General features: G+C 40.3%; 1 protein-coding gene across 5 annotated transcripts in view; it reads left to right on the top strand.

Annotated features, from left to right (window-relative positions):
- PRDM5 (PR/SET domain 5) overlaps nucleotides 1–22,544 on the top strand; it is a 203,333-nt gene that overhangs the window by 54,281 nt on the left and 126,508 nt on the right. For all 5 annotated transcript variants that reach the window (XR_010409521.1, XM_045880502.3, XM_045880501.3 and 2 more), the window contains exon 3: nucleotides 3,437–3,559. Coding sequence is in view for 4 of the 5 variants with exons in the window: in XM_045880502.3 (XP_045736458.1) it covers nucleotides 3,437–3,559 (123 nt within the window). In the remaining variant the exon portion in view is untranslated. The remainder of the gene's footprint in view (nucleotides 1–3,436; nucleotides 3,560–22,544) is intronic.

Genomic DNA, 22,544 nt, shown 5'->3' with positions numbered 1-22,544 from the left:
GTACATTACTGCTTATGATATAGTGTTGTTATGAGACTATAAGTAAAAGTGAACCAATATATAAATTTGGATGTATTGAGGGACACCTGGATGGCTCAGTCGGTTAAATGGCTGCCTTCGGCTCAGGTCATGATCCCAGGGTCCTGGGACCCAGCCCCACGTCAGGCTCCCTGCTCAGCGGGGACCCTGTTTCACCCTCTGCCTGCCACTCTCCCCCCTGTAGTCTCTCTCTCTGACAAATAAATAAATAAATAAAAATAAAATCTTAAAAAAATAAATTTGGATGTATTGAAAGTGACAGGTATCATCGGAGTTTTAATGTGAAATTAAACTGTGCTTGTCTCTTAAGGTGTAATATGGTGTGAGAAGGTTATAGACAACCAGAGAGTGCTTACATCTAATGGACTGGAAATGAGTCACTAATAGTGAATAATTGGACATAGTTGGAGCCAAAGGGCCTGGGAGAAAGCTGAAATATACGAAGAACAAACAATGCCCCTGGTAAAATGTACTCACTGTAAATCATGGAGAAATCTTCGTTATATTTCACATCTTTGAAGAAAGAATTCCAAATGTCAAACACATCTGATATATACTGTACTTAATACCAGGCGACAAATGTCTGACTTAGAAGGGCCATTGACTAGTTTCTGTAAGTAGTGCAATCCTCTCAAACTGAGATATGTCACTGACAGAGCCATTGGTGTTTCCCCACATAAAATTAGCTGGATTGTGTGGATTTCAACAGTAGTGGTGTTACGGGTGAGAGAGAGTCTGTTGTGTGAATGGAGGTCTCAGTCCTTGGATTCCCCAGAAGATTTATGTGGGGATCTGCACTCCAATAAAGACAGCCAGAAGGAAAGTAGCAAGCACAAAGCAGTTCATTAAAGGGAATGAATACTCTCAAGGTGGGAGAGGGGGCAGATTCTGAGAGGTGGAACCTGCCCCTAGGTTGTTTTGGGATTGGGTATTACTGGGTCTCTCAGGGTGGGGAGGAGCTATGACTTACTGTGGGGTGGTCTCTAATGGAGGCTGCTTCCAGTCATTTGGGTAACTCCTCCTACAGGTTGGGAGGGGGAGTTTGACCCTATGAGGTTTATGCCAGAACCTTCTTGGCAGCCTTCTCCTTGGGGGGGAAGGGAGGCTGTATCCATAATGCAAATGCATTATAATGAACCTAGGGGTTACCCTGTGGCAGAGGTGGAGGAAGAGAGGGCATGTTCTGCACCTGTGGCTCTTGATCTGTCTGCCCCAAGGTCTTGGAAGCCACAAGGTCAGGATGTCATGCCCCTGGGGCTTTTAATGTGTAGCTTATTTATCACTGTCCTTGCCTCCCCCTCCTGTCTCTGTCATTCCCCTCCAAGGATTTGGGACTCTGCCTTAGGGATATTCCTTCTACTGCTCGAGTCTAGCTTCTGCCTATCAGTGGGCAGTGAGGCAGTGGGCAGTGAGGGTTCCGCCTTGAGGGGTAAGCAGGAATGTAGTACAATTTTCAAGTGTCTCCCAAAGGAGATCTTCTCACCATGAGGTTTTTTCAGTGAGAAGTTACAAATTTCCATAGCTTCACACTTCAACATGTGAGAGATAAATAGTAGGTGTTTATAGTCCTAAATTCTTCTTTTAGCAATTATAATATCAAATTTCAGATTTATAATTAAGCAATTATAATATAAAATATCAAATTATAATATTAAATAATAAATTCCTCCTCAGTGAGGTCTGGCATCTCATTAGTGAGATTTTTAAATGATTATTGAGGATGCTTTGGCATTGAAGAAAACAGGAATTGTTTGAGAAACATGGCAGTGAATCTATAAGGTAGTAGGAACAGGCAAACTATTTCTTCTGGACAATAGATGCTAAAATCCTGACATAAAAGTTTTTGTAGTGCGTGTAGCAGATTTTTCAATGTAAGTTTTTGGGGGTAACGTGACCTCTGTAGATGGCTTTCCTAGTCTGTACATCAGTGTGTGACTGGGCCTGTGTAGTCTGATCTGGATGCCCCTCGTTTTTTTGGTTGGCTCCTTCTGTTCCACTCCCAGAGCCTTTCTCTTTGCCTTTTCTGTGCTGTTCCGTCCTCCTGGGAGCACTCTCTCCAGCCCTCCACTGGCCACTGGCCGGCGCCTGCTTTCTTTAGAGCTCTTCTCAGGTCACCTCATCAGACAGACTATGCCCGACCCTCTTCTCTGAGATTGCTCTGCTCTGCTCAGTCTGCTTCTTCTAGCTCTGCATTAGTTGTCTTCACAGCTCTTCTCTTTACCTGAAGTTATATTCTATGCTTGTTTGTTCTTAAGTGCTGCGACGTTAAGCTTCATCTGTCTTGTTCACTGAAAGAGTCCCAGAGACTGAAGCTGTACCTGGCCCATGGCAGGAACTCAAGAGATTATGTCCAGGGAATGCATGATTGTCCAAATGTATCATGAAAATACATACCTTAGTAGGCTGGTTGTGCTGTATTTTATTAAATAAGATTTTGGAAATGGAGAATTTGTTTATCCCCACCCAAGTCTGCAAGGGTGAATTTATGTTCTTATATTTGTGTTACTTGGTGTTAGAGATCTGAAGTGCTAATCACTCATTTCCTTCTTTCCTCCTCCCCTGGATTTCAATTGAATATAAACACAGAGCGAGTTGAATGGAGATTGATATATGCATTATTAAACTGAGCAGTGCCTGATAACCTACAGTGTGGGGGCTTTGGAGAAGCTCCATTTGAAGCAACTTGGATTCACGAATGTCCAATGGACTACCCACTGTGTTGGCAGTCACCTCCCTCCCTCCAACCGAATCTTGAGTGGGTCTGACCAGGAGGCTTTATGGCATGAAACACAAGGCAGAGGGCCCACCATCCTCAGCAAGCCATGAACAGGCCATGAAAAGACAAAATGGAACCTGTTTTATTCATCAACTAGTTAAAATTGTGAAAATGTGGCTCAGTGGATGTCAGCTTCCATTGGTTTCATTAGCAAGTTCTCCTCATATGGAAATGATTCAGTAAACAGGTGGAGAGAGAAATTGAAAGGATTGCTCGAGCTCCACCCCCCTCAACTGGGAACAAAGCAGTATCACCCTCCTCTGTGGAAAAAAAGGGGACAGGTTGCAATTACGGTTATCCCCTGAGTGATTGCAGTTGCAACACATATATTAAAATATACCCACAAACAAATAATTTTAACCAGAAAAGAGCTATCAACACAGGATGTTTCTGAGAGTTGCTTGCAATTGTGAGTCATCTAGACATCTGCCAAATAAAATAGGAGGCTCTGTTTGTACGTATGTTTAAGGGGAAGAGTGGATGTTAATCCAGCATCATTTCAGCACCTGTCAATAAGAAAGGTATATACTTATGAAAAAAAATACCATATCCTACCCTTAATATGTTTAGTATAACTAATACTGACTTCAGGTACAAACTCAGGAGCTTTTTATGTTTCAGGTTCGTGGGAGTAATGGAGAAGTTCTATACATATTGGATGCCACCAACCCACGACACTCCAACTGGCTTCGCTTTGTTCATGAGGCACCATCTCAGGAGCAGAAGAACTTGGCTGCCATTCAAGTGAGCTTATTTGTTTCTTATTTGTACTATGCACTGTGAGGGGAATGAACTAATTTATAACTGCACTCCCTGTTTTAAATTTATTCCCAGTGATCTGCTTCAAATAACAGTAACTAACTCGTAAAGCAGAGAAATCTCTTCATTCAGCATATACAGGAAAGGGGCAAGTCTGGTTGTAAATTGACACCAGATCACTCTCTTTATGAGAATTCTTGGGGGAATGAGTTACATGGTCTGATATTGTCCTTGACAGGTCTTGTTTTCAAGTACTTATAATTTATTCAGTGAACATTTATTGATGGTTTCTTTATTTGATCGTTTATTTGGCTCATAGTACAGTATTCTGTGTCATTGTTTGGGAAAGGCTTCATGGAGAAGGTTTACTTGGGTATATCCCCATGCCTGGATTTTGAGCTTCTTGAGGATAGTGTATTAGTCAGGGTTTTCCAGAGAAGTAGAACCAATAGGATCTATATATCTATATCTATATATCTATATCTGTATCTAAATCTAAATCTGTCAGAGAGAGATTTATTCTAAGGAATTGGCTTATGTGGTTATGGAAGAGTCTAGCCAAATCCAAAGTCTGCAGAGCTAATGTCACGCTTTGAGTCTAGAGGCCACGGGCTGCTGTAGAACAAGGAAGAACCAATTTCCCACTTCACATGCCATTAGGCTGGAAGAACAGATATTCCAGTTTGAAGCTCATCAAGCAGGAGAATTCTCTTATTTGGGGGAGGGTCACCCTGTTGTTCTGTTCAGGCCTTCAACTGCCTGGATGAGGCTCACCCACACTGTGGAGGGCAATTTCTTTCACTCAAGTCCATCTATTTAAGTGTTATTTTCATGCCAAAACACCGTCACAGAAACACCCGGAATGATGTTTGAACAACTATCTGGGAATCCCATTGCCCAGTCAAGTTAACACATGAAATTAACCGTCCTAAGTAGAAACCGTATTTTATTGAATTCTGTATCCCTCTATCCTAGTATAGTGCTGCACATAACATTGGGCTCTGATAGAAACTATGATTGAACTTAGGTGATTCCTTAGTAGAAATTAGGCCGAGAAGAGAAAAAGTTAAGGCAATAAGTTTTTAGAGGGGTCCTCTAATTAAAACTCTTTGATCAGATGATTAACAGAACAAAGAAACATTGCATTCTTTTGGGAAATTGGCTGATCGCATGTGAAAACACAGCTCCTGGTTCCTAAACTGCAAAAGAAGAAGCAAAGCTATGGTTGGCAGAAATAAGAGAGAAGGAAAAGAATAAGGGAACTAATGTTTCCTTAAGTTTTTACCATGTGTCCCGTTCTAGAAGCTTCATAAACGTCATGTCATTTACGCAAATCAGAAAAACTCTTAAGTTTAATAATTTGCTGAGGCTTGTGCTGATTTCACTCAATTATGAGTGTAAACCAACAGTCACAAGAGGGAAAATGCACAGAATTAGGTTTTAGAGTAACCAGAAAAGATCGTCATCTAGAATATAACATTTCCTGATGTTATTTGCTAACCAATGTTTTTTTCAGTACAAATAAGTATCGGATGACCAGTGTGATTACTGTCTTTTTTTGTCTGGATAAATGAGAGATGCCTCTTACGATCAGGCTACGTTGGGCTGGAAAAGAGGATCTTTCGGCAGTTAGAGATATTCAAGTCATTTTTCAGATTATCCATGACATACATTGATCCAACCACAGATGTCAACTGATCTTTTTAAATGTGTAGACATTAACTTTTTTTCAAGTATTTTGTATTTTTTTTCGTGGTTTCCTGATGCAGTCATTTCACAGCATCCCCAGTTACCTCATAATTTTAATCTACAGACTCAGTTTTAGTGTTTCCTTGTGAATGTTACCGCTATCAAAAAGCCTACAGACCCATGAAATTTACTTTAGGCAAACCCATTGTGTTGTGTTGTTTCTTTATTATTGCGTTTTAGAGAATGTTATTCTATTTAAACTAGATTCTTTTCTCCTTATGCTTAAATGATAACTTTCACCTTTGCTCAGATGCCTTGTGTTCGAGACATTTCTTCCTATTGGCTGTTATTTCTGTAGCACCAGTAACTCTCTCCATTCGCCCAGCTTCCAAGGTGTCTCCCGCTCAGCTTTGAGTTTTGTGTCAGGCTCTCTCAGATAAGCCTTGTCGAAGAGTTCCCTTTCACTGTACATTTTGCTTGTAATGATCCCTTTAGGTAATGGACTACTATGTCAGTAGGTGTTTATCTCCATCTTCTCTTAACCCACATTCGCACCTCCATGCCCTATTACTTTATTTCATTATATAGGACCACCTGCATGTCTCTCTTTTTTAGTCACCGCAGTTGCTAAGACTTAGACAGTTCTCATGTTCATTTGGGTCTTCAGTACAGTACTGTTCTTCCGCTAGGTCAGCTGTGCTTCTTTCCTTGAAAGAAAGAAGGAATCTATGAGGGATGACTGTTGCAACTTTGATACTCCCAGAAATTATTATTTGATTTAAGAGGAGGTGAAGCAGGATGGGATTAGAAGAGGATTCATAAACTAATTAGAGGCTCTGTGAAATTTCACCCTCAAATTTAATTAGAATCTGTTTGGAGGCCACTGGGAGAGTCTTTTGGTGCACAAGTGATGACAGTGCCTTTAATTTCTTTTAACATAGTTTTGGCCTTTCTTTAGAGGGGGGTGAGTGCACTCTAACCATGTTACTTGCCATGGAGCACAGTATGGATCTTTGGTAGCTCCCTTGGTGGAGCGTCTGTTTTACTTGAACGGTAGCTGGAGTAGCAGAACGTTCAGGGTTCAAAATCACATCTGAGCTAGGGGCAGAGGACATAATAGTTGGGTCACAAGGCTGACGGTGATGTCAGCCTTCTGATTTGTTGGGATAATCTCCTGAGGGTTGCATTCCAGAAACATTGAGTTGGTAGGAGAAGATCATAATGTTTCCTGCATAACATTATGAATCACTTACATTCCAAATTGTATCTGAAATTTGGGGTATTCAGGAAATTTTTTATTTGAGCTGTATGTCCCAGGAGTGGAGTAAATGAGAAACATTTGTGGCTATGTGGCTTGCTTGGTGGAAAACGTCAATACTTGGTCCAATTTTTTTGGACAAGGGATTAAGAATTTGAGGTCTGTTTGGCAGAGGATTGGAACTCTATTTTTTAGAGACTTAGTTTACTTGTAGTTTTGCAATTTATTTGATTTTGGAAAATTTGCTTTGGAAATGATGATTTAAATATATGAATTATTGAAGGATCTCGTAAGCAAAACAATTCTTCCCACATGCACACATTTCAGAATAATTAGTTGAACTGTATGTTTAGACTTCTGAAAAATATTTCCAACTGAACCAGAAAATTCTAACCGTGAAAGATGTGGCTTAAAATGAACCAAAAGAATTCTTAGACCCCATAAAAAATGGGTGATTCTTATTAAATATTAATTTTATTACAGCAAAGGAAAAAAATGTAATATTTGAAAAAATATTTGACCTACTCAGGGTTTTACAGGATTTTAAAAATTTCTGCTCTTTTCATAGAAAATTATTTATTTAGGTACAGAATTTTGTCATTCAAAGTTGACACTGAATTCTTGGGAAATTTCAGAGATATATTTAAGGACATATCTCCAGGCATCCCTTCCCTGGGACTTTTTTTGCAGTATATTATCAATATAAATGAAAAGGTGGCTTGGTGTTATAAGAAAAAGGAGCATGTGGAAAAACATTTGGGTTTTGGTACACCTCACGAGGGATGTCAGGTTGTGGGGATGGCCTAAATAAGTTGAGAGAGCACTAGGTATTGAGCCAAACTTGTGATGTCAGCACGGCTTTGTCCCAATTCTGATGTCAGTTTAGTTTTCCTGTTACCAGGAGAGCTATTTTATTACACATTATTATCTCTCCTTCCTCTGCCTTGTGCGAGGATGGACAGTCTTAGGCAGTCTATCCTGGAGTCTTCTGGTGACATATGATATTTCAAAATGGCAGAGCTGGAAGATCAGATGTGGATTCCCTAGGAGAGAAGCAACTTGAATGTTTTTAAAGCACAGACAAGACTTTCTCTGTTGTCATCAAGACACTGAGATCCACAGGTGTCTTTTTTTTTTTTTTTAAAGATTTTATTTATTTATTTGAGAGAGAGCAAATGAGAGAGAGCACATGAGAGAGGGGAGGGTCAGAGGGAGAGGCAGACTCCCCGCCGAGCAGGGAGCCCGATGTGGGACTCGATCCAGGGACTCCAGGATCATGACCTGAGCTGAAGGCAGTCGCTTAACCAACTGAGCCACCCAGGCGCCCCACAGGTGTCTTAAATGGTGTTGATGCAGCATTCAAATTGCAGTCTTATCAACCTAGCAACCAAGCAACCAAAAAAAGAAAAAAGAAAAAAAAAGAAATATCAAAAGGATTTTTCATTTATACCTAAAATTATAGTTTTCTCTAATTCAGTTTCTTCTCTATTTCTGTTTCTTCCTATCAGATTTATATAAATGACATTTTTAGATTTTTCTAGAATCTATTACAGAATATTAATTGCAACTGTCTAATGAGTTCTTCAGTAACACCACAGAAGTATCAGTTAAATAACTTGCAGACTTTTTAATGGATTGCCTTATAGCAAAGTACATACTTGTCTTTCAGTAGGTAAAAGTTTAAACTGAAGTACAATTACAAGCAGTTGGTCCTATGAAGTTTTAAATACTAGCCCTACTGTGGCCACATATTCTTGTGGGGAGTAGAGGAATTATTGTATTACTTAGCAACTTATTATTTTAATTCAGATTGTAGTTTATCGGCAGGTCAAATGAGTATTTATAGAAATACCCTTAAGTTATGTATAGTGATAACCTTGAAATATATCAGTTAATCCTTAATAATGATGATGGCGATGGTAGCTAACACTTACCGAATACTTAACTATGTGCCAATAAGTGGTTATGTGTATTACAACCTTAATACTTACCATGATCCTATAAGGAAGGTGCTATAATTGTTGCCTCCCTTTGTCAAATGAGGACGCCGACACGCAGAGTGTAAGTAACTTGCCTGAGGCCACACAGCCAGTAGGTAGCTGGGTAGGAATTGAATCCAGGTGATCTGTCTTCCCTGCCCACCCTCTAAACCCCTGTGCTGGAATACCTTAGAGTTGAGATAATTTATAAAGGAGTAAATGCAGATTTTAAAAACCGTCTATGTTTCTGAACTTACTATTTGGATATTTTTGAAACTACTGAACATTTGCAGAACAGTTTAATTTAAAAATATGCATATTTTAGAGTTATTTACATCAGGTATTCCTTGGTCTTTTTAAGTTCTCAAACTAGTCCTGAGTTCATTCAAATCATTGCACCTTTCTTAGGCAGTATCTGTCATGCTTAGGCAATATCTGTCCTTGCCTCTTTTTCCCTTTGGTTCCTTTCTCCTCAGCTGCTAGCAAATGTGTTAAAAATACGTTAAAGTTAGCATTGAGGTCTCTTGAAATTAATAATAGTAAAATTTCAGGATCAGAGCATGTCAGTTTGGGTGTAGGGGAAAGTCTCGAGTAGGTGGGACTTCCTGAGCTTCTCAATCCAGAAACCATACAGGTAGTTTCTGGGGCTACCTCCACTTCTTCTTCCACCAGTTCTGCTTCTGAGTGTCCATGTCCCACCCAGCAGCAAAACCGACTGTGCTATTGCCTTTTGACTATGAGGATTCTGTGAATCACTTTTATTAGAGTATGACTTTTGAGTTATTTTTCAGAATGATTTTCATCTAGCCTGTCTTAACCAACTGAGCCACCCAGGCGCCCTCATCTAGCCTGTCTTATCTGTGTCTTTTTGTGATTGTATTAGTTATCTATTGCTGCATGACAAATTTCCCCCAAATTTTAACAGTTTGAAACAACAAATGTTCATTATTTCACACATTTTCTGAGGATCAGGAATTTGGGAGCAACTTTCCTGGGTGGTTCTGGAATTCTTGCTCAAGGACTGTTGCAATCAGGTATCAGCTGGGGCTGTTTGAAGCCTCCAAAGACTTGATTGGGGTAGGGATTCTGCTTCCAAGATTACTCACATGGCTCCTCTACCATGTGAACCTACTTACCTAGGGCTCCTCATGACATGGCAGGTTGCTTCTCTGAGAGTGATGTGAGAGAGAGAGAGGCCATCTTTTATAAACTAATTTTGGAAATGACATACTGTACCATTACTGCCGTGGGATGCTATTAGTCACATAGACACAGACCCCGGTACAGTGGAGGAGGGGACTACACAAGGGTGTCAGTTCCAGGAGGTAGGGCATCTTTGGGGGCCATCTGTAAGGCTGGCCCTGGCAATGGTCAGTGAGGGAAATTTGCTTTATAGAAGGATGAGGAAAGGTTAGAGTCAGTGGACAAAACAAGCACTTGATATAGAATCAGAAGGAAGGCAGAACTGAGCCTAGTCTGGATACTACGAAGAAAGGCAATTTAAACAGGAGATTCCCGGCTCTGAGCCTTGCTGGCTGAGCAGTTCACTTGATGCATTCATTCAACTAATAGCTCTCGAGCATCTGCTGTGTGCCAGGGCCCGAGCTGCACACTGGAGCTATCATAGTTCAAAAGATACCCAGTCACTGTCTCTGTGGCAGTAAAAATAATCTTGGAACTCTTCCTTTTTGTGAATAAATGATCATAATACCTACCTCACTGGATTTTGTGAAGATTAAATGAAACGAGATAACATATGCAAAACACCTGGCCCCTATGTGTGCCAATATAAGTTAGCAAGTATTTTTATCACGGCTCTGCCACGTTTATCGTTTTTGTCTCTGTAGTTTTGTTTCTATATAAAACAGGGCAAAATCTGTTTTATTTCTTCTAAAATCTTCTCAAGGTAGCTGGTATAAATGCAAGCATGTCAAAGACGTGTTAGTGAATAATCACCCCTCGGAGATCAGCCTGCTACGTGGAATGACTAAATCCTAACGAGCCTGCCCCCAGCGATGCCAGATGCAGCCGGGCGCCCTACTGCTGAGCTCCTCGGTTGTTGGGGGCACGGGGAGGCGTGCGTCCACTTAGGCCACTTGAATACTGTTTACTGTGCCATTGTACAGGCCGCGGCTGTGTGGCTTGTCTTCTTTTTTTTTTTTTTTAAAGATTTTATTTATTTATCTGAGACAGAGAGAATGAGAGAGACAGAGAGCACATGAGAGGGGGAGGGTCAGAGGGAGAAGCAGGCTCCTTGCCGAGCAGGGAGCCCGATCCGGGACTCGATCCCGGGACTCCAGGACCATGACCTGAGCCAAAGGCAGTCGCTTAACCAACTGAGCCACCCAGGCGCCCCTACTTTATAATTTTTAAAACTTGAAACAAAATTATTTAAAATGTTCCCAACCCCTCCAGAATAGAAGTCCAAACTAAGTGATATATTCGTGGGCTCACTTAAAGAAATGATTTACTTCTATGACTGTTTCTGTCACTGGGCTGAGTTCCCCAAGAACAGTCCGTATCAGCTGTCTTTGTTTTCCCACTGCCCACCCTGGCAGGGGTGCATCCAGTCGGGGCTCAGTGAGTGCTGGGTGACTTGGCCTCCTCTGCTCTCTGTCACTTCTCTCCTGATGTGGGACACCGAGCTGAAGGTGCCTTGTCAATTTGGGAGAAAGCGTATGTCTCTTTCCTTTGAAATAACAGAAGGCAAATGCTTCCACCTGAACTGTGGTCTGTAGTTTCCTTGCATGAGAGTATTCAGTCTGGCAAAGCGTTAACATTTTTACTCTGTGAGCACAGAGTATGTACTGGTATTTGTGTACAAATTTCAGTCTACTGTGTGAGCACTCTATCTCTTAGCCAGATAACTGTGTGGCCAACAGCACCTTGTTGTTAAGTCATAGATCTTTTTACAGTTATTACCACAGATAGAGCCTTAGATTAAGAGAACTTCGTTGAGGGCACCTGGGTGGCTCAGTTGGTTAAGCGACTGCCTTCGGCTCAGGTCATGATCCTGGAGTCCTGGGATCGAGTCCCGCATCGGGCTCCCTGCTCGGCGGGGAGTCTGCTTCTCCCTCTGACCCTCCTCCCTCTCGTGCTCTCTGTCTCTCATTCTCTCTGGATGTAGCTCTCTGAATTGTAGCCCACTGTTTGTGGTGCTTTATTGCATCAAGAAGGTACAGAGTTGAATGAAAGAGGAGTTCTAAGATTTGAGTTCTGGCCTTCCCTTTTTTGGAGTTTAACAAGAGTCTGGGAAGTAATTAAATATATCATCATCATGGCTGACTTATGTCAAAACTATACACACTTTTTATTATACTTAATTAAAGACCCTCAGGCTTGAGACACATCCAGTGTTTCAGCTCAGGTCCAAAGGCAGGAGAAAGCTAATGTCCTAGTTTGGAGGCAGTCAGGCAGGAGGAATTCTCTTTTACTTAGGGAAGGGTCAGTCTTTTGTTCTGTTCAGGCCTTCAGCTAGAAGCTCTTCCATGTTGTGGACGGCAAGCTCCTATACTCAGTCTGTGAATTCACCTGTTAATCTCATCTGAAAACACTCTCACAGATACACCCAGAATAATGTTTGACCAAATATCTGGACACCCTGTGGTCCAGTCAAGTTGATACATAAAATATACCATTATATTGATCAAATGAACAAAATTTCTTATAGGTTTTTACTTTTCAGTCCCTTTTTTTTTTCTGTCTCATTAGTGTGAAATGGTTGCCTTACAGTTTTCTTCAAATGCTGCAATTCACAGAGCACGTTTAATCTGTGCCTCACTTCTCAGTACTGCACACATCAAAGCCACTTTCTCAGTCAACTTCTCTGCAACTTTTCTGCAATCCCCAGTGTTAACAGCTAGGTTTGTTGCTTGCCATAACTAAACTACCCTTTGCAAGTGCTGTGACTTTGCCAACGTTGTTTTCCCTATTTTAATAGGCCCACTCGCTCTTGATCTTATCTTGTCCAAAATTTAACCAGCTTACAAGGTTCAGAGTGAATTTCAAACGCTGTTGTGAAACTGCCCCTAAAAGTCCCAGAGCTGCTCTCTGTGCAGCTGTCTTGCCTTTTTGCTCTTTCTGGTAATTTAACCAGTTTCTATTCTGTTTCCACCAAGAGCATGTAAAATCCTATAGAGCAGGAACTGGCTTGGGCATTCTTGTGAGTGTGGGTATTTTGCGGTACTGTGTGCATTATGGGCAACAATAAATGCGTTGAATGAACATTCAGTTTCTCTCCTAGGTTTTTGAGTTGACTTTTGGTATGTTGAGTGGGGTGTGCTTGGCCTGATGCTGGTTCTCATTCCAGGAAGCGTATCTGCTTGTCTAATCTGTTCTCTTAATTGCAGTTGGTTAAAACACTCTCAATTGTTGGCTAACTTTTGAATTCTTAAGAATTCATTGGGAATGGGAAGTTGCTTCCCCAACCTTTTTTGTAGCAAGTTCCACTTTCCTGAATGACACTCTTGCCTTTATGGTTTTATTAATTCAAAAGGAAATGACAATTATTTTTCCCTTACTTAGTTCAGTTCAGTGGATCCTTTGTGGATAGCCTTCAAAGAGCAAGGTGTTGAGTCAGGTACTGAGATTTCTACATAGATGAATATGATATAGGGCCTGCCCACAGGGAGTAAGCAATCTTTGGGGAAGGGGGGAGGCAAGGGGAAGGAGAGGCCTGTGTTTAGCTAATTCTCATGCCATTTAGAATAATAAATATTTTCGGAATGATAATTTATATATAATTTGAGGTTATAATCCCTTCCCCCCATGGAGTTAATAGCTAAATAAATACAGATCAGGGTGGTAAATACTTTGATAGGGATAGCATAGACCTTTAGGGAGGCATATATGGGGACCCAATTGCTCAGACTTGGTTATATGATAATTTGGTTGAAATTCTCTTTTCTGATAAGATATGGATCAGTACTTGGTCAGGTAATAGAAAAAGTTTGTGCTAGTAGAGATCATAGAATTGCTATTTCAACCATTTTATTTTAACTTAAGTTTTATAAGTATACTTTGATTCTTTAATTTGTTTGATTTATGACCAAAGCCTTCTTGATTCTGAGTATAGGTTTTCTCACTAGAGTTTGCTACTGTATTTTTTTCATAACTACTCCTTATAGTATTCAGTTTTGCTTTTTTAAAAGTCATATGAGTAAAGCCTCTTTCTTGTAAAGCAACCTGAGTGCAGAAAATCCTTCCAGATTTATAATTTTCCCCCATTTTTTAGAATTGCTTTGCCTTCTGTATCTTGACAGTTTTTTTTTACAGACTTACCTTTGAGTCTTTTCAAAACATACAACTGATTTTCTTAGAAACAGTGGCATTTTTTCTTACTCATATCTTTGGTTTATGTAATGTTTAGTTAAGTTACTAATTAAAATAACTTGTACAAGTGACACAAACATGTCTGGGAACAAACACAACGGACTCAGGACACAAGTACGCAAGTCAAGTGGCAAGGACAGAGGTGTGTGGGCAAAGCAGAGAGCAGGCTGCTTACTGAGAAGACTTTGTTTTGGGCATCATTTGGTAGATTTGATGCAGGGTGTCAGGGAAATCTGGGAATGAGTTAAGTGGAGGTCATTTAAGAGCTTCTGATGTAAAATAGAGCAAATATGCTGTGGGAACACAATATGCTCTCTAATTGCTTGTATATAAAATAGCCACTCTGTTCCCTGTAGCATTATTTTAAAGTGTTTTGGCCTGTCAGTATTGATAACTTGTATCTAAGTAAAATAGCCGAGGTATAGGTTTTTTTCTATGAAGAGCCTCCATTTCCCAGGATCAAATCATGTGTTTTCTATGTAGCAAATTTTTCTTTTTATTCTTCTGGTCTTTTCTGTTGACTTCTTTCTCTGTGATGTCAGATTTGTTTTGTAAGGTGCTTCAAAGATTACTATCTTTGCTTGAGCCCCTCAGAGAAAGATGGCATATATGTTAGTGATTTGTGATTGTTGTTTTTTATTTATGGACTTTTTTTTTTTTTGTCTAATACAGTATCTCATTCCTGGGAATTATATTAAACTGTTTCTTTGCTTTGTGGCTGATTATGAGCTGTGGTTAGAAAAGAGACCATTTTAGGGGCACCTGGGTGGCTCAGTTGGTTAAGCTCTGATTATGATCTCATGGGTGGTGGGATGGAGCCCTATGTAGGGCTCTGCACTCAGCGGGGAGTCTGCTTCTCTCCTTCTCCCTCTCCCTCTGCCCCTCCATGTGCTTGCTATCTCTCTCTCTCTCTCTCAAATAAATAAATAAATCTTAAAAAAAAAAAAAGGAGAACATTTTATTTACATTTGTTTGAAACTTCATTTTTCTTATAGGACCTGATTAACGCACCATAAACATGAAATTAACTTACTTTGCACAGTTCACTCTTTAAAATACCCCTGTCCTTTTCCTGCTTCATGTGATTTTCCTTGATCTCAAGACGTTTTCGTTTTACTCACCAAGAAAATAATTTAAAAAGTATTATTTTTGCTTAAGTCATTGTATCAGTCAACTTTTGCCAAGAAGACTGCTCTAACAAGTAACCTTAAAGTCTTAGTGGTTTGTAGCAACAAAGATTTAATTTTTGTCCACACAAGTCCAGGCTCCTGGAGGCTTGACTCTTTCCAGCGTTCAGTTCCACCTGGTGTCTATAGGAGCAACCCTTAGCAGAGACTCACCTTTTTCTGGCAAAGGGAAAGAGCAGTCACCCAAACGTGATGACTGTTTTAAAGCTTTCTCTTAGACATGGTTCACCTTGCTGCCAGTCACGTTTCTTGGGTCGATACAAGTCACCTGGTCAAGCCTGATCCAGTACACACCTCCCATAGCCACCACTCTGAGACTCTAAGCTCCATCGCAACTTGGTATAGTCCTCTTCCTGGGATGGGAGTGAATAAAAAGGAATGTGATGTTCTGTTACAGTTAGGTCTTTTTATTTTATTTTTATTTTTTTTTAAAGATTTTATTTATTTATTTGACACAGACAGAGACAGCGAGAGCAGGAACACAAGCAGGGGGAGTGGGAGAGGGAGAAGCAGGCTTCCCGCCGAGCAGGGAGCCCAATGTGGGACTCGATCCCAGGACCCTGGGATCATGACCTGAGCCGAAGGCAGTCGCTTAACCAACTGAGCCACCCAGGCGCCCCACAGTTAGGTCTTTTTAAAAGATTTTTTGTTTTATTGTTAGGTGAGTATTAATAGATATATTTTGTGAATTTCACTGTGGAAATGATTTTTTCCTGAAGTTTTTCAACTTTGTATGTTGAGCTCTGCAGAAATGATGTTGATGTACGGGTTGAGGCAGAATTAGGGTTTTTGTAAAGAAGAATTAAGTGAAAGAATATGAAATATGGAATTCTTCCTATTTCATTACATTTTCTCTTCTCCACCTTTGTCACTTGTCCCCTACTTCTATTGATAATCAAGTAGGAGTCCAAACTTTTTTTTTCATCCACACTGGTATAGTTTCAATTTGTAACCTCAGGAATTTTGTAGATGATTTCCTATTGTGTTGATTAGTCCTTAGTCGTTTTGGCTGGGGAATCTGAATTCTCACTACTTACTACCTTTTCAATACAATGAATTGTGTCTTTGCCAATTTCACAATCATGGTTTTTTCTTACATCATGCACATGTGGACAACAGTCTGCCAACAAGTAAACAGAAACCAAGTTAAGTCACTGACAGGCACAGCTGAAATACCAAGTCACCCATGGCCTTTTCTAGAGTTATATTTATTTGCACACAGTGGGGATTATATTTCCTAACAAAACAAGAGACAGTTACTTTTCCTGTTTCGAAATAGCAGAACTGAACCTCAAATGCATGAGTTCGTGAAATCTATCCTAGTGGGGCATGGTACTTGAGAAGGGACAGTGGGCAAATTGTCAAAGAAAGCTGAGGTTTTTGAGTGATGCTGGATGTCCGAAGGAGACAGGGAGTTTGAAAAGTAGATACATCTAGATATCCAGGAGTGAATGTTTTATGATAGTGATAGAATCGGAAAGAATTAAACTGGAAGGCATTGTGAGTTTCTTTGGTTCTAGCTATTTCCACAATACAGAAGCAGTCACATTGATAAAATCTTATAAAGTGGTGACCTACGTTATTCTGTGTAATTTCAGAGAAGCCCCCTTTCCAAGTCTTACAGGGTTGTGTACCAAGCTTTTTTTCACTGACATCCTCCTTAAGTGTCTCTTAATTCCATACCAACCTTCCTTTTCATAGGGTAAAGTCTGAGGGGGGAGCAATGATCACATCATCCTGTAGGCATGCTTTTCTCTTTAGCTTCGTTAAAATAGCCCTTCGGAAAGATGTTATTTCACTTGTGATTGAATCTAGCTCTGGAAGGGATGAGATAATAAAGTCTATCTCCATCCTTTTACAGATGAAGTAAAAGAGTTCCAAAGATGATAAGAGACTTGCCCAAGGTGAGAGGGCCTGAGTGGGAAAGCCAAAGCCAGAAGAACAATCTTGAATCCTAATTAAGTGTTCTTACTTTGTATATATCATATAAGTGGTTATTTTAAGAGTCGATCTACATAACAGAATATAAGTTTTTCCTGTGCATGAGGTTAAGGCAACATAGTAAATAATAGGTGTCTGACCAAAGAAAGGGAATTATTTTGTGAGTCATTGAAAAGTAAGCAGAGGGACGCCTGGGTGGCTCAGTCGGTTAAGTGGCTGCCTTTGGCTCAGGTCATGATCCCAGTGTCCTGGGATCGAGTCCCACATTAGGCTTCTTGCTCAGTGGGTACCCTGCTTCTCCCTCTGCTTGTACGCGCTCTCTCTGGCAAATAAATAAATAATAAAATCTTAAAAAAAATAAGCAGAAAAAAAAATTATATGAGGACAAATCCCCTTTAGGCCATAAATGCATTGGGTTATTTGAGACTCTTTTAGGAAATATTTTATCCAGTAAAATTGAAATTGTAGCTGTATAGATTAACTAAGTCTACTTCACTTCTGACTTCATTATGCCAGTTCTTCTCACGGTTCTAGTTCTAGACTGGCTCTGAGATTTACTAAGTGTGAGCTTTATAATTTATTTATGATCTCTGAACCTCAACTTTCCCCTTTGTAAAATATGCACTGGTTGGAGGAGTTCTTCTGGGAGATGGACCCTGATGCTGGTTCTAAAGCCCTAAAGTCTAAAGACTGCCTCCTCGTGTTCCTCTCTAGACCTGAGTTTTACTCTGGCATAGGGGCTGATTCCATCATCCCTGGACTCATTCCCGTGATGGAACTTCCCAACCAGTGTGCTAAGACACCCTAGTGAGCTAAGAGTGGTTACCAGTATGGGAAGAGATAATGACATTGATTATAGTATTTGTTTTTAAGACCATATACATGCAGATAGTCATTCAAACTTCATGACAGTTGATATAACAGTATTTATATGGCTACCCTGCTATACTTTATGAATTCAGAAATGGATTTTGGTGCATTAGAATTTTGGTGGAGCACCTGCCATAAGAGGACGCTCTGTAGCAACTCTACCACATGGCACTTCCCTGTTGAATCATCCCCTCCAGGTTACTACTTTTTTCTGGATTTGTTTATCTTCATTACCTAAGTTTGTTTCAAAAACCCTGACAATTAAGATATTCAGAGAAGCTCTTGTGTGTAAATTTGCCTCCAAATTTGAATTCCATATGTGATGTTACCAAAATGATGAATCTAATAAAATCTAAGCCACCATTATTTTTTTCAGTGTTATTCAGAGAGACAGATCAGCATTCTCCTGTACTTTACATATCTGAATGGGTTGTCTGTCTAAAGGAAGAGCTTTGCAAAGAGTTTATGACCTAAAATAATTCTTTTTTTCGATCGGGGATTATGAACGACTCTTACTTTGCGGATTTGTTGAAGAATAGTAATTAACTTTAAAAAATGGCTGCATTGGGGGTGCCTGGGTGGCTCAGTCAGTTAAGCATATGCCTTTGGCTCAGGTCATGATTCCAGGGTCCTGGGATCAAGCCCCATGTCGGACTCTCTGCTCAGCGGGGAGCCTGCTTCTCCCTCTCCCTCTGCTCCCCACCCCCCCGCAGTTCGTGCTTGTTCTCTCTCACTCTTTCTCTGTATCTCAAAAAATAAAGAAAATCTTTAAAACATGGCTGAGTTGGGTAATATTCTTGGGCACCTGAGTGAAGGACTACATGAAAATATATTTACATATACAAAGAAGATACAGATTCAAAGCAAAAATCTGAAGTTGATGTTTTATTTTGAACCTTAAGAAGAATTGTTATTAAATAGAGAAACATCTGTGAATGCTTGAGGGAAAACTGCAACATCCCAGACTCATCCTCGACCCTTCTACTCTCACACTGCATGTGCGTTGTCAGGAAATAACATCTGCTTTCTCTTCAGATCATACTTAATACTTCTCAACATCTCCATTATTTCCCTGCCATAACCCTCCCAAGTCACCACTATCTGTGGTTTATTGTAATAGCCTACCACCAAAGGCAAATAAAGGAAAGTATCTATAAACTTTTTACTAATAAGTGCTTTCCTTCTACAGACACAAGCAATTTAGTATTCTTTTTTACTATCCATTATTTGTAAAGTGTTGAGCAACTGTTATGAGTGCAGTTTATGTTGTGGGCGACACATGGTAATTCTCATTTGCTGCCTTGAGGAAATTATCTTTGGGAAGACAAGATCAACACATATTAGAACTTCACTGATCATATGAATTAAATGACAAAAACCACAGAAATAAATTATAACTGCCCAATAAAGTTAAGGCATTTTATTAAGAGAAACCCCCTGGAACCTACATGCGTTTAGTAGATTAGAGAAGGTTTCATGGAGAAGGATGAAAATGAGCTGTGGCTCAGATGATGCTGAGGAGTTGTAACAGGGAGGCCAGGTGGCATCTTTGCAATTATACTAAGGCAGGAATGAGGCCAATGTTTTCTGAGAGGAAGTATACCAGTTGGACTGAAGAATAGGAGGCAGGTTCGTTTGAAGGATAGTTGAAGATGAGAGAAAAGTGGGTTCAGATTATGGGAGTCTATTTGATAAGCCTTTGGAGGCATATTTGGGGATATGACTGGTTCTATATGTTGAAAACCCTGAGCGGGGGCTGGAGATTGGGGGATGGACCCGTCAGTATTATTGGTAGGAAATCTTAAGTAGAGTTTAGAATGTGGTTTTGGAGAACATGATGGGTGTAGGTACGGTGACCAACTGTCCTGGTTTGCCCAGGACTCTTTCAGTTTTAGCTGTGAAAGCCCTGTGTCCTGGGAAACCCCTCAGTTGAAAGCAAAGCAGATGGCTGGTCACGTTAGGAATAGTTCAGACAAGTGACTGAGATCGGAGGTCCAAACCAGAGTGACGCATTAGTATGTTAACAAGAGAACAGAGCGTGACAACCAGAAATCCAAAGCAATTCAGAGCTCTGGTAGGCAGTCAGTGAAATTGGATTATATTTTGTCCGAGAGCAATTTGACCAAATGAAATTCAGTCGAAAGCAGCATTGTCTTAGCAACTTTATGTGGCATTTGGGTTGAAATAAATTTTGAAAAAAAGGAATATTTTATCATTGTCTTAGCAACTTTATGTGGCATTTGGGTTGAAATAAATTTTGAAAAAAAGGAATATTTTATCATTGTCTTAGCAACTTTATGTGGCATTTGGGTTGAAATAAATTTTGAAAAAAAGGAATATTTTATTCACTGGTTTTCAAGTTTTATATCATGATAATAACAACAACAACAATAATAATAATAGCAGTAGTTACCATTCGTGAATGCTTACCATATGCCAGTCACTTTACCAGATTTTACAGATATTCTCACTTTTTTTTTTTTTTTAAAGATTTTATTTATTTATTTTGACACAGAGAGAGAGACAGCGAGAGAGGGAACACAAGCAGGGGGGAATGGAAGAGGGAGAAGCAGTCTTCCCGCAGAGTAGGGAGCCCGATGTGGGGCTGGATCCCAGGACCCCGGGATCATGACTTGAGCCAAAGGCAGACGCTTAACCGAGACACCCAGGCGCCCCACAAATATATATTCTTTTTTTTTTTAAGATTTTATTTATTCATTTGACAGAGAGAGACACAGCGAGAGGGAACACAAGCAGGGGGAGAGGGAGAAGCAGGCTTCCCGCCGAGCAGGGAGCCCGATGCGGGGCTCAATCCCAGGACCCCGGGACCATGACCTGAGCTGAAGGCAGACGCTTAACGACTGAGCCACCCAGGCGCCCCAAGATATTCTCACTTTTAATCCTTACCACCAGCCTGTGAGATAAGCACTGTTATTTTCTTCATCTTGCAAATGAAGAAACTGGTGGTTTGAGAGATTAAGCTGTTTGCACAGTTACACAGGCAATCACCCGCAGAAAGAGACTTTGAACCCTGGCCAGTCCAAAGCCTGTGCTGTTTAGTCACTATGCGGTACAACTTCCGGATATCAAGAACCAGGTCTGTTTATTTTTTATGTTTTATTTTACTGCAAAATAACCCCCGTTAATTCTAGAAAAATTGTAAGGTATGAACTAGCAGAAGAAGACTGCAAAATACTTAAAATTACCTCTACTTAGAAATAAGCTCTGTTAACATGCTTGTTGGTATCTTTTTTTTGTGGGGCACATTGGTATGCATATATATATATACATATATATGACATATTTTTTTCTTATAAAATTACATCTGGTAAATTTTAAAACCAATTGCTAGGCATTTAATTTATTTCAACTTCTTTTGCTGGGTATTTATGCTACTGCAGCTTTTTGATGCTACAAACACCTTGCAGTAGAAATAATTAGCTGAAAATGATATACAAATAAAGCAAAATGAAACAAGACAACAAATTCAGAATGATGGACAGTAATGTCAGAGATGGGTAACAGTTGTAAAACCATTCACTCTATGTTGTATCCTGATTACCAACACAATGAAAACCACTGGCTGAGGAATATTTGCTTTTGGGGCGCCTGGGTGGCTCAATTCGTAAAGTGTGGGACTCTTGGTTTCGGCTCATGTCATGATCTCAGGTTGTGAGAGCAGCTCCTGCTCCTGTGGGGCTGTGAGCTCAGCGAGGAGTCTGCTTGAAGATCCCCCCTCCCCCACCCTCTGCTCCTCCCCCAACTTGTGCTACTGCGCGCTCTCTCTCTCCCTCCCTCTAAAATAAATAAATAAATCTTAAAAAAAAAAAAAAGGAATATTTGCTTTTGAACAGATCATCATGTTGAACAGCCTTCTTTCAGCCAAAGCATTTTTTTTAAAGATTTTATTTATTTATTTGAGAGAGCGAGCATGAGCAGGGAGAGGAGCAGAGGAGGAGGGAAAGGGACAAGCAGACTATGCTGAGCGCAAAGCCTGACCTGGGGGCTCAATCCCAGACCCCCAGATTGTGACCTGAGTGGAAACCCAAGAGTCTGATGCTCAACTGTCTGAGCCACCCGGTGCCCCCAGCTCAAGCATTTTCAGGAAAATCGCCAGGAGCCCATAACAGGAACCAAAAGCAGGACCCCAGACCCCAGGCAGAGTCCAGGAAGGTGCTAAATCCTAACATGTAAATATAAAGAGTGATTTTCTTATGGAGGGAACTGTGTTCAGGGGAATAAGCCACAAAGCCAATGACCAGAAATGATGGCTATAATAAGAAGTAAATTTCAGAATCAAAATATTAGAACAATCATCAAAGCTGGAACAGAAAGTCAGAGCCAGGCTAACGACAACAGGGAGTTGATGCTGAGTCCCAGGACTTTGGGTCAACACCCTTTAAATCCTTCTTGCCAAAGGTCACAGAATTGGGCCTGGGGGTGAGCCTACAGGTGAGGAATATTGCCCCAAGAGCTCAAGAGAGCTCCAGAGATTAGGAATCTGGCAGGTTCTGGCAATGGGAAGTTTTGAAGGAGAACAATATAATGAAGAGTTGTTATTGATTAAATTAGTTAAGTGTAGGGAAGGAAGCAATTTAAGAGGATACTTCTTAAAACTACTGTGGTAGCAAATGAAAGGAAGAGACTCTTGGTCTGGGTAGTGGTAGGAATTACATGTCGAAAGGTATCTATATATTTCTATTAAATAAATAGAT

Source organism: Mirounga angustirostris, unplaced genomic scaffold (assembly GCF_029215605.1).
Source record: "Mirounga angustirostris isolate CCGP_5_RB_7025 unplaced genomic scaffold, mMirAng1.0.hap1 SCAF_2, whole genome shotgun sequence".
Lineage (NCBI taxonomy): Eukaryota > Metazoa > Chordata > Mammalia > Carnivora > Phocidae > Mirounga > Mirounga angustirostris.
Note: the sequence above shows the minus strand (reverse complement) of the source record. Positions and strands in the feature narration are given on the sequence as shown.